The following is a 12,882-nucleotide window of genomic DNA, read 5'->3' as shown; positions in this document are numbered from 1 at the left end:
GGAAAACTGAATGAATAGATTAAGATTAGATGGCTTTATTTCAGCAAAGAAAATAGCCAGATACAGTTGCATCTATAATTCTGGTACTTCAAAGGGTAAGCAGTTCCAAGACAGGGCTACATAGAGACCCTGTCTCCAAAGGGGTGGGAGATGGAGGGAGATTAAACACAAGCCACTATTCTATTTCATTGAATCTGAGATTGAGTCTTTATATACTTCTCAAACTAAGGTAAGCTTTACAGTTGATGGCATGAACTTTATAATTAGTTTTGTTTTCGTAGTTTACTAGGGGAGATTGTGAAAATCAAAATCCAACTTAATAGGAACTGAACTTGGAAAATCATAGTAATAACTTGTTCTAAGTGAATGTGATCAGGCAGTTTTCACAAGGCTGTTAACTTGAATTGTCTTGTTCATGAGAGAATGATATCCTTAATTAAATGTGAAGTTAAGATGTTAAGTAGAAGAGAGGGTGTGTTTGCTATACATAGGGAGCTTGAGTCCAACAGAAGAGTATGACACATGGGACCTAAAAGAAAAGGCCTTTTCTGTAGTTCAGGCACTCCCCGCGTCTTCTTTTCTTGCAGTATTATAAAAAAGAATTGTAATCAATAAGAACTGTGTAGAGAATCATTTACAAGATGAAAATTAAATTGGAAACTACAATTTAATCTTAGGTATATTTTATTCATCTTTTATAACTGTGACAGGGTACTCTGACACCTAAATCCTTCACAGTCGGCCTCTCTTCCCAGACTTGAGAGTGAGAGCAGTAGCAGTCATCAGTACGTCCTACATGACCTTTATAGTGTACGTAAGAACTGTATAAATTTGGTGAAGCAAGACTTAGGGTGCATTGAAATAAAAAGGTATACTATTTCAGAGAGAATTCTATAAGTTAGATATGCATTGTAAGTAGAAAAGACAATGATACATGCAGTATCTATTTACTGTGCCTTTTTTAAGGCTTTGGGGACTTTTATGTTGGTGTTTAGTGTTGTTAGAAAATATTGAACTCAGGCTGGAGAAGTGGGTTGGTGGATAAAAGCAGCTTGCTGCTGAGTTTGGTCCCTTGAACCTACATGGTGGGAGAGGACCAACTCCTTAAAGCTGTCTTCTGTCCTCCATATGTGAGCCACGCATACTAAATGGAGAACAAAAACAGAACTCTGTAAAAAGAATAAATTTCATTTAAAGCTTTATTGTGAAGCCAGAGGCAGCTCGGTAGTAGAGTGCTTTACCTGGCATACTAGCATCATGAGGCCCTGACTCAATCCTGAGAGCATCAATGGGATGGGGTAGAGGAGGGAGCAGAGCTTCTATTATTAGTTCTATGTGTGGCAATGAAATCTTGTGTCAATGTAGTACAAAAAATGTGATCAAAACGGAACACAAAGATTCCTCCCCTTAATGAAGATTGGCCGTGTTGTGAGCAGAAACAGTGCACTTTACATTAAAAATGCCTATTGGGCATTAACTAGGAGTTTTCTCATCTGCTTTGAATGGCTGGACTCTATAGAATTGACTGGTAAACTTTGGAAAACAACTTGTTATTCAGTATCAAAGACTAATAGTATTGGATATTTTTGATGTGGGGCTGTTGGGTGTGAGTTTAAACAAGTAATTATTGATGTAAATCAGGACAAATGAAAATAAGAGAGGGAAGCCCCCCACCCCAAAAGAAAACACCTAGAACTTCCTTCTACTACGTCAGCACTTCCTGGCTTAGGCGTTCTTTTAAGGAGTTGTTCAGGGTCTCGTCTGCATGTCCTGACCTCACTGAATTCTGAAAAGGTAGGAGGTTCTTTTCTCATGCCTAGAACTGCATATGTAGTATCGGGGTTAACGTGATGTTCTGATAGGACACAAGTCTCCACAAAGCCTGCAGAGTTAGAGTACCAAATCTTAGAAGAATAGTAAGTTCTTGCTTACTAAATGTTTAGAATTTACCTATTAGTCTGAGCTTTTGATTTTTATTAAAATAAGTGGAGTTCCTTTGCCAGCTAACCAAAAACAAGAGAAATCACTGTTTTAGAAATAAAGCCTTGTCATGTCAGGCCTTCATTCACCACACAGAACAATGCTACTCTTGCTATTTAAAAGGTCTTCAACCATACTTACGTTTTTAAATTTTTTCAGTAGTTTAAAAATAAAATTCAGTTAAACTCCCTGCCCAGAGTGTTTCTTTATGAAGATACACTCTTAAATAAGTTGGATTGTTAGGGCAGTTTCTAACCAACTGTACCTAATTGGGCATCACTTGTGGACCTCTTTGTGCCAACTAAAGAGAAATTGAGCTGCTTTACTCCTCTGCCTTCCCACCCAGAAACCGTGTCAGCATGGTTGCCTGGCTACCTGCTCAGAAGGACTTGATTAATAACAAATTGGCAATTTAACGAGCCACTTCCATGATCTCCAAAGAAACCAAAATACAAACACAATATTTAATCTTGCCAACCGAAGACGATGTGACTACATGAAGTGAGTATGCTTTTTTGAACTGTTTACAGTAATTGGGACATTAACTTACTGGTAATTCCATATAGGTTAAAGAGGGCTTTGCTGAAGTCTAGCTGTCAAAGTATATTTGGATCTTGATGAATGGTGACTTAAGTAACACCCCATATCTCAAGATGCAAATATATATCTGCTGATCTGTAAGTTAAAGCCTAATTATTAAAGGAAAATAGGGGAAAGTTAAAAAGCATACTCGCTGTAATGAGAATGGAGGACCGCATTTTAAAACAATCTAAATTTATATCTAAACCATGGGAAGGCAATTTTGGGGGCATGCAGATTTTTGTGGTTTCTGTCTGTCTTTTTTTTTTTTTTTTTTAACACATCTACAAATAAACCAGTACAAATTCATTTTATAAACAGTAAGAGTGTCCCAAAACTTGGAGGATCAAATTTATAGTACAGAGGATTGCCCTAATAAAACAGTGCTCTTTTTGGTTGCTTTAAAAAGTATGATGAAGGAATTATCACCTTAAGTATTATGATAATCTCTACTTACCTCAGCAATAAATTACATTTTGGCTGATAGTGATTGGTATATTCCCAGAACTTTTTTTGGCTTTCTAAGACTTGTGTTCTATGATAACATACACTACCTTATTTCCTGGGGCGGCAGGGTCTCCTCACGCCCTGGCTATTCTAGAGCTTCCTAGTGTTGGATTACAAGCATAAATTTTACAACCTACTGACATGACACTGTTTTGAATGCATTTTCTTACTCTTAAGGTTCATATGCTGCATACATGTGATCATGGATGTCTGTTAAATAGATTCTGTTTGTTGATCTGAGATGTAGAAGTTTGAACAGCAATACCTCTGTGTTTCAGGTGCCCTCCGTTTTAAGAGAAAAATCATTGGATTAAAAGATGAATTTTATAACCGCTACATAATGAAAAGTTTTTTATTTGAACCTGTAGTCAAAGCATTTCTCAACAACGGATCTCGTTACAATCTGATGAACTCCGCCATAATAGAAATGTTTGAATTTATTAGAGTGGTAGGTTCTGTCTTCTTACCTTAGGATTTTGGTTTTAATATGTCTGAGAAACTTGAGTATCTGTTATTGGTATTTTGTCTTTAGAGTGTTTGGAGAGATTTTCTTTAAGAACCATGCTACAAAAATCCTAAAAGTAATTCAATTTAGACTAATAAAAGCCAAAAACTATCTGGCATGCTTTATAGAGCTAGAGGTGGTGGCTTGTATCTGGAATCCTAATACTTCTCAGACCCTGTCTCAAACAACAACAACAACAAAAAAGAATTGTGTTAAGATATACAGAACTTCGAGGCCAGCCAGGGCTATACAGAGAAATCCTGTCTCGAAAAACCAAAACAAAGCCGGGCGTGGTGGCGCACGCCTTTAATCCCAGCACTCGGGAGGCAGAGGCAGGCAGATTTCTGAGTTCGAGGACAGCCAGGGCTATACAGAGAAACCCTGTCTCGAAAAACCATAAGAAAAAAGAAAAAAAAAGAAAAGGAAAAACCAAAACAACAACAACAAAAAGATATGCAGAACTTGAGAGATGGGCAGTGGTGGCAAACACTAATCCAGGACGAGGCAGAGGCAGTCAAATCTCTTAGGTCTACAGACTTGATATCTAGGAAAGCCAAGGTTCGTAGAAAAACCTCTGCTTGCCTTTTTCATCATTCTAAAGTGCATTCTCTGAGGGTAGTGCTCTATGTTACTGTGCAGCCGCCACACAAGTCCATCTGCTGCACAGTTCAGGTTGGCCTCATCTCGTGACAGTTCTTCTGCCTTGGCTCTGAGAGTACTGGTGTTGCAGGTGTGTGCCACTGTGTCCATTCTTGGGGAACCAGAATCACTAGAACTTGGATATACACTCTGGAGATACCTTTGGACAGTTCCCAGGAGCACCAAAAGCTCTTTTATTGTCTGACTACTTTAAAGTTGTACAGTAACTGTGAAATTAAACTTTTGATGAGTCTTAGGAATTACCACAGTATGCCTAATCTTACTTTGTTAAAAAAGTAATGTTTTCATATCTGATTTATTTTACTATAATTCTTTTCTGTAGGAAGATATAAAATCATTAACTGCCCATGTAATTGAGAATTATTGGAAAGCACTAGAAGATGTAGATTATGTGCAGACTTTTAAAGGATTAAAATTGAGGTTTGAACAGCAAAGAGAAAGGCAAGACAACCCCAAACTTGATAGGTAAGTTTCTACATATTTGAATGCATTCATCATTCAGCAGTAGATTTTTTTTATCTTTTACATTTGTGTTCACACACAAGTACACTGTGATGGGGGATGGTGTATTCTCAGGACAAGTTGCAGGAGTTGGTTCTTTACTTCCACCATGTGGTTCTGTGGTTCTGGGACTCTGTCATAGTTGGCAGAACACACTTTTACACCATCTTGGCGATGCCTGTGCTAGTTTTGTTTCTGAAAATAGATAAATTATACTAAGATCTTCAGTCACCAACATAAACTGATAATAGTAGTGAGGTTCATATGTCAGTTCATATCTTAATTGGTTTTTTAAGTATAAATTATTTAAAATACCATGTACCCTCTTAAACTAGATTCACATTTGCAGTTTGGGTTGAGTGTATGTGTGTGTGTGTATGCATGCACATGCATGTTGTCTGTAAGTATGTCTATGCATCAGGTGTGTGCCTGGTAATCACAGAGAACAAAAGATTGTGTTGGATTCCCTAGGCCTAGAGATACAAATAACTGTGAGCTGCTATTGTGTGCTAGGAATTGAACCCAGGTCCTAAGTCCTATGCCATCTTTAGCCTCTGTCTCTGTAGTATGGTTTAAAAATCTGTAAATTGATCTATAACAGTTACCATTTTGGAAATAGAGAATTTGATTCTAGGAGTTTATTAGATTTGATAGGGTTCATCTTTTATGTATTTGTTTCAATGTGGTTTGGTATTTGGTTTCCAGGATAATGTTAAGCTATGCCTTAGCCCTTACTTAGAGTCTTCTTCCATTTTCTTGTAGCATGCGGTCTATCTTGAGGAATCATCGATATCGACGAGATGCCAGAACACTAGAAGATGAAGAAGAGATGTGGTTCAACACAGATGAAGATGACATAGAAGATGGAGAAGCTGTGGTGTCTCCATCTGACAAAACGAAGAATGACGATGATATTATGGATCCAATAAGTAAATTTATGGAAAGGAAGAAATGTATGTTGAAACAAAGAGCAAGGGGAAGTGGGGCTCTCAGTCCTGGTCCTTTATTCCTTGAGGGAATGATTAGTCGCTACTCCAGGGATACAGTAATTCCAAGAGTCACAGGCTGTGGCTGAGTTGCTGACTGTAAAGCTGTAGGCTGAGTTTTCTTAATGTAAGGAAGATGGTTCGGAGGTTATGGATACTAAATGTAATACTGAAGATCATACTTCTCTGCATTGTAATATTTGCTAGATAAATGTATTTGGTACTTGGATAGGCTTTGTTCATAGGTTGGACTTCATTCAGGGTTGCTCCTCAGCAAAGAAATGAGCTGGTTACTTACGTTTTAGTGTCATTTCATTTGGAGGAATTAGGGAAAAAATGAGAGTAAAGGTATTCTACATTCTCATTTTTAGTGAAAGAAAGTGAAGAGAAGGAGGTGCTCCTGAAAACTAATCTTTCTGGACGACAGAGCCCAAGTTTCAAACTTTCCTTGTCCAGTGGGACAAAGACTAACCTCACCAGCCAGTCATCCGCAACAAGCCTGCCTGGTTCTCCAGGATCACCTGGGTCCCCAGGCTCTCCAGGCTCTCCTGGATCCGTCCCTAAGAGTACATCTCAGACGGCAGCTATTACCACAAAGGTATATGCTTGGATTGGAGTCCCCTGTGCTGGCCCTTCCCTACCATGCTTTAAGCTTACTGAAGCAGTCTTTATTCCTGGATTATCTCTTTGCTTTGCTTTTCTGGAACTAGCTAGCTAAATGCTGTGAACTGAAGGTGAAACCTCATCACAACCACTACCTGAACTTATGTGTCCAATGCAAATCTGCAGTCTGCCTTTGGTATTGTTTAACTTATAAATTACAGGTTCATCTTTACCTTTCTCAATTAGAACCCAGGTGAAAACTTGGGAGGGGAAGTAAGAGTTTCTGTTTATATGTGTGGACAGACATCAAAGCTGTGTGTGGAGGTCAGTTCTTCTGCCATGTGTGTCCCAAAGATCAAGCTTAGGTCATTAGGATTGATAAAAAGTGCTGGCCCCACCGGGCGTGGTGGTGCACGCCTTTAATCGCAGCACTCGGGAGGCAGAGGCAGGCTGATTTCTGAGTTCGAGGCCAGCCTGGTCTACAAAGTGAGTTCAGGACAGCCAGGGCTACAGAGAGAAACCCTATCTCAAAAAAAAAAAAAAAAAAGTGCTGGCCTCACAGTCTCATTTCACCCTCAGGACTAAGGCTGAATCTAACGTTGAAATGAAGGCACAGGCTGAGAGCAGAGTGATAGGAATTTTCATAGCCATTCAAGTTGTACTATCATAGTTTCTGTTGAAGAATCAGGGCTAAAGGGGAAATCCAGAAGAAATATCCTATCTGCCTGCATTTTGATACCATTTTATCTTTTATGTTGAAATACATTTGAGCCAGGCATTGTACTACATACAGGTCATTAATCATAGCGACTCTTGACACTAGGAAAGAAAGATTGTTAGATCAAGGCCTGCCTGAGCATGTATGAAGCCCTGGGTTCAACCCCAATACCATAAAAAAATGCAGTTTATACAGGTAGTCATAAGCCATTTTAAGTAGCTTAAGAGAACCTTAAAAAATATGGAAGTTTTAGAATGTCTATAAAAATTATTTTCAGCATGCTGGCATGGGGCCTATACTTTTTCTAAGTTTTACAACAGGTCATTTCAAATGTAGTAGGTTCTTTACATAATTCTTATTTCTCAACAGGGAGGACTCGTGGGTCTGGTAGATTATCCTGATGATGATGAAGATGATGATGAGGATGAAGACAAGGAAGACACACTACCAGTGTCAAAGAAAGCAAAATTTGAGTCCTAATAATAGCAACTGCCTGTGATCATCAGTACCTGTTGACAAAACTGGTTCTTTACTCCTCCCCCCCTACAAAATCCACATCAAAGTGCAGTGGTCTCTTGTGAATGACTGACCCAGATCAGCACCACACTGGACTTCTGCTCATCAAGTGCCAATTCAATGGAGCAGGAGGAGGGGATGCCGTGCAGTTAGGGGAAGACATAAGCCTGTGAGCTCTCCAGCTTGGACCACACATTGCCCTTTTCTCAGGGAAGGAAATGGAAATAAAAAGCCAACAGGGCAGGAGTTTTGTCAGTGGAACTCTGGATTGACTAGTCAGTTGCTACAATCAGAACCTGCTTTCTTGGACCATGTTTGAGACTTAGAGAAGAATGGGTCTTTCTACCATAGTTCCTCACTAGAAAAGAATGCCAGCAGTTTCTTTGTATAAAGAGACCTGCCTTTAAAATCATACATTCTGAACATTTTAGTCAAGCTACAACAGATTTGGAAAACCTTTGTGGGGGAGGGGCAAAATAAAGTATCTTTTTTTTTTTTTTTCTTTTTTTTTTAATCTGTTCCCTTTGCCCTTCAAACTGCAGATTTTTTTTCAAAGTGGGGATTTGTCCCTGCTTGATTAAAGATTGAGTGGAATTCTAGATGTGGTCATTTGTGTCATAATTTTTCTTTTTGTTTCAATTTGTTTCTGTTTTTTTTCTCTCCCCCTGGGTGTATGATTAGTTGTTGAATATATATATTTGGGACCATTAAAACTTTTTTGATGTAATATAGCCTAACGTGCTGGCACCTGCTTTACATGTGTAATTTGTGTTCTACATCACAGTTCTTAATTTGTTTAGAGTTTTATGAAAGATGGTATAGTTTTTATTGACAAAAGCAAAGTAATCTTACAACTATGTGCATACAAAAGCAATACTATTTTGTGACTAAATATTTTATATTAAAATTTGCATCAGCAGCTGTCTTGAGATTTCAGGGAAATAGAGTGGAATTTAAAACTTCAACAGTTTTGTTAAACTTAGAAACATGAAATTAGTATTCCAAAGAGATTCGGAAATTTCATATCTTGGAGAAATGACGGTACATTAAATCAAAATTGAGGATGGATGATTTAAAAGTAATACTTGACTTTTGAATAATAAAAAGAAAAGTGAAGAGTAAGAGAAATTGTATTAATTGTATGTTTCTTTTCTTTCTTTCTTTATTTAACATACGCCCTTTGGAATACAAGTTGTAAGCGGTGGTACCTGAGTAAACACCCAAGAACCATTAGGTGGTACCTTATTACAACATTATTCTTGGGTCTGGTGATACAGCTTAATAGTAGAATGGGGTGGGACACTTTCCATTTTTCAGCTCCATTACCACCAAAAAAATAATGTATTCTTAAATAGGATCTTTACTGTTAGACATACTAAAATGTTTAAAATACGAGTTCCAAAACCCTCGCTTTTTAAAGGTGGAAAGCAGAACTTACCTTGTAGTTGTAAATGAATAAAATGTTATGCCCAGGAGAGGCCACTATGTGGTCCTAACTGCTTATCCTCAACAGAAACAGGAAATTTAGAATATACTGCAGGCGGTGGTGCATGCACTTGGGAAGCTGAAGCAGTGGATCTTTCAGTTTGAGGCACAATAAAGTATAAAAGATACTTTACGGGCGGTGGTGGCGCACGCCTTTAATCCCAGCACTTGGGAGGCAGAGGCAGGCGGATTTCAGAGTTCGAGGCCAGCCTGGTCTACAAAGTGAGTTCCAGGACAGCCAGGGCTATACAGAGAAACCCTGTCTCGAAAAACCAAAAAAAAAAAGATATAGTTCATTTCACAATAGAGCTGCTTTAAAAAAAAGTTACGGGCTGGTGAGATGGCTCAGTGGGTAAGAGCACCCGACTGCTCTTCCGAAGGTCAGGAGTTCAAATCCCAGCAACCACATGGTGGCTCACAACCATCCGTAATGAGATCTGACTCCCTCTTCTGGAGTGTCTGAGGACAGCTACACTGTACTTACATATAATAAATAAATAAATAAATCTTTAAAAAAAAAATTACACAGCTGGAGATGGCACAGTGGTTAAAAGCACTGGCTGCTCTTTCAGAGGACCCAGGTACCAAGCACCTATCTGGCTGCTCACAAACATTTGTAACTCCAGTCTCGGGGGGATCTGGTGCCTGCTGAAGGCAATGTACTTGCATGTAGTACACATATTACATTTAGGAAACACCCACCCATATAAGTAAAAAGATTTGTATTTTAACCAAGCAGTTGATGGAGCACACCTTTAATCCCAGCACTGGAGGCAGGAGTCAGATCTCTCTGTAGGCCAAGATGGTCATCTGTAAGAGCAATGAGTGTTTCTAACCACTGAGCCTTTCTCCAACCCCACTTTTGATCTTTAAAGACAGGCACTAGGTAACTTAGAACTATCTAGACCAGATTGGCCTTCCTGAATGCTGGAGTCATTGTTCAGTGCCAGCTTGCAGGTAGACCACCTCTTGAGTCAGATGGATTATTTTGGTTTGGTGGTGGTTTTTTGATCTCACTATGTAAACCAGTCAGGTCTACCTGCCTCTGCCTCTAGAGCGTAAGCCACCATACCTGAGTCAACTTACCTTGTGTATGTAGAGGAAAGAATCAACAGTCTTCACTGTTAGCTAGAATATTTTGTGTCAGCTAATGGTGGTATCTTAAAACATTCTTTTTTCCAAGAAAGCACCTCTAGGTGAACTCAGGATCTTCCTGACTTTGCAGAAGGTTTCTTGGGACACTTGCTTTGACATTGAGACCTTTGGGCAGAGGACAGATTCATGACTTGTCTTCATAAATCATCCAATTATTCTAAAGAAATCTGTGTTGGCCTTTGGCCATGCTCTTCAGAGATTGCTTTCTTAGCTCTTAGTGCTTATGGTTATTTAAGCAAACTTTATGAAGGTTTGCTATAAAGGAGGTAAAAAGGAACTTCTAGTGGAGATCGACCATCAGCCAGAAATTACGGGACATTCAGCCCCGGAATTGACATTTAACTTCAGAGGCTACAGTATTGTTTCCACTCTGGGGATTCAGCCCTGGACTCTAGTACCCTAAGCACATACTGTAAGTCCACACTCCTAAGCTCAACTACTGTCTTGGTATCTGGTATGAATATAGTATAAATTATTTTCACCTTATTGATACCAGTGAGTTGTTTTGCTCACTTTGTAGTGTTTGAGGTGAAATTAAAACTTAACCTCCTAAAGTGATGAAAACTTTATAACTACTCCAGAAACATCCTCTCTCCCACAAATGCTACCCTGTCTGGTAGTTTTCAATGGGTTTGTGTGATTACTATTTCTTGCCCAGTTGTCCTCAAATCCTATATGCAATTTTATCAGAACATCCCTCTGGTCTTTCAACATGTTACCCAGACAGCCTGTTAATCCTTGGTGAAAAGATCTATCTACTTTCAACCAACAAACACCTCACACTACAGAACCTACCTCCATGTCACTCTCTGGAAATGTTCAGTGCACAAAAAGTGCTCAATCTACTAACTGATAGATAGAGTTTACAGTTTCTCAACCATGAATTTCCCTTTTTAGTTGATAGAAATGGAGGGCTAGGAAATCCTCAGAACCCTAGGGCCTCAGAAATCCACCTGCCTCTGCCTCCCACCTGCTGGGAGGGATTAAAGACTTGTGCCACCACTGCCCAGCCCTTTTGTTTGTTTGTTTGTTTTTTTAATCTGGATCTTCAGGTTAGTTTTATGAAGCTAGAACTCTTAATGGTATTACTAATGTGGTTTGAGTACATTTTTAATAATTCATGCTGGGTGTAAAGGTGTATACCTTTAATCCCAGAGGCAAAGGCAGAATGATAACTGAATCTGAGGCCATCCTGGGCTACACAGAGGAGGAGCTCTGTCAGGAGCAGGGAAGAAGTTTTAATAATTACTAAAATCTGATTCTTTCCTGGCCCTATTCTTTTTTTTTTTTTTTTTTTTTAATGGTTTTTCGAGACAGGGTTTCTCTGTATAGCTCAGGCTGGGCTGTCCTGGAACTCACTTTGTAGACCAGGCTGGCCTCGAACTCAGAAATCCGCCTGCCTCTGCCTCCCGAGTGCTGGAATTAAAGGCTTGTGCCACCACACCCAGCCTCCTGGCCCTACTCTTACTGTCTCTTTAGATAGTGTGGGTCAAGCACAGTTAAGGTTTCTTCTAAGCTGCTATGTAAATTCACATAACAAAGGATAGCCGCCTTATCCTGGCTTTATCTCCCAGTTGTGCCATCCATCATACCCAAACAAAGATGGAACAGCAAAGATGGAACTTAGACTGGCCTAGAACTTGGGATCCTCCTGCTTCATCCTATTTCATTTTCCTCCAGTATGTCTCTCTGGGGCCAGCTTTGAATTTTAATCTTGTTTTAATCAGGTTGGATTCAAGCAATTCAGCTCAGCTTCCAGGTAGGTAGAACTTCAGACATGTGCCACTGCATCTGACTTCTAGATTGTTTTAAGACAAACTTCGTGACAATTTAGGCTAGCATTCTATTCATGAGCCTTCTTCCTCTGACATCACATTAATGTTATCACTGCCTCTACCCATACATACACACAAACTCATACAGAAAGAAAAGTAGGTAAATTTTACAAATTCATACAGAAATTACTAGTTTGTGTGCTCTCATAACTTAAGCACTACTCTAGAGGAAGGTGACAATACAGGTGTATGCTCTCAGCCTCCATGATGGTCCTGATGAGGTAGCTCTTGAGAAGTGCAGACCTTACATGTAAGAACCCAGGAAAGCTGGGTGTTTGGAGATTCTTCAAGTTGCTATTCAAGTACTTGACGTCAAGTACTTGACGGTCCATCTTTGGAAGAAGAAGGCAAGGTAGGAGGGGCACAAACAAAAGAAGTCAAATGAGCATCAGGAAGCCCAGAATGTAGCGTCTAGAGATGTAGTTTAGGTGGTACCAGCCTGGCCTGCAATATGGGAAACCCTGAATTTGGCTCCCAGCAAGAGTGTAATGGAGAAAAAAATGTGTAACTTTGGGGGAGAGATTTTGCCTTTGTTTCAAGAGGAAAAGAAAAGTGGTGGATTCCTTCCAGATTTGACAAAGAGACACACCCTGAACATCTTGACTGAAAACAAAGAAATAAATCATGAAAACTAATAGAACAGGTAACTTGTATTGCTGATCCCTCTACATGGGAACATCTGGCTGAGACATGAAAATCTCGCCAGCCAAGACTTCAGCTATATATAGCCAACAAATCTTGTTGGCTACAGAATTCTTAAGATTTATCATACCATCTTTTAAATGGCATAACTAGAAATTTATATTACAGTTTGGTTATACAATCCAAACTAACATAAAGAAAAACAGATGC

At 39.3% G+C, this 12,882-nt stretch overlaps 1 protein-coding gene across 2 annotated transcripts in view; it reads left to right on the top strand.

Annotated features, from left to right (window-relative positions):
* Ppp4r3a (protein phosphatase 4 regulatory subunit 3A) overlaps positions 1 to 8,154 on the top strand; it is a 43,810-nt gene extending 35,656 nt beyond the window's left edge. For both annotated transcript variants that reach the window (XM_021178683.3, XM_021178682.3), the window contains exons 11-15: positions 3,345 to 3,514; positions 4,554 to 4,696; positions 5,495 to 5,685; positions 6,090 to 6,316; positions 7,409 to 8,154. In XM_021178683.3, the coding sequence (XP_021034342.2) occupies positions 3,345 to 3,514; positions 4,554 to 4,696; positions 5,495 to 5,685; positions 6,090 to 6,316; positions 7,409 to 7,519 (842 nt within the window). In that variant the 3' untranslated portion in view covers positions 7,520 to 8,154. The remainder of the gene's footprint in view (positions 1 to 3,344; positions 3,515 to 4,553; positions 4,697 to 5,494; positions 5,686 to 6,089; positions 6,317 to 7,408) is intronic.
* Positions 8,155 to 12,882: the final 4,728 nt, after the last annotated feature.

Source organism: Mus caroli, unplaced genomic scaffold (assembly GCF_978045245.1).
Source record: "Mus caroli unplaced genomic scaffold, Mus_caroli_1 scaffold_14, whole genome shotgun sequence".
Classification (NCBI taxonomy): Eukaryota; Metazoa; Chordata; class Mammalia; order Rodentia; family Muridae; genus Mus; species Mus caroli.
Note: the sequence above shows the minus strand (reverse complement) of the source record. Positions and strands in the feature narration are given on the sequence as shown.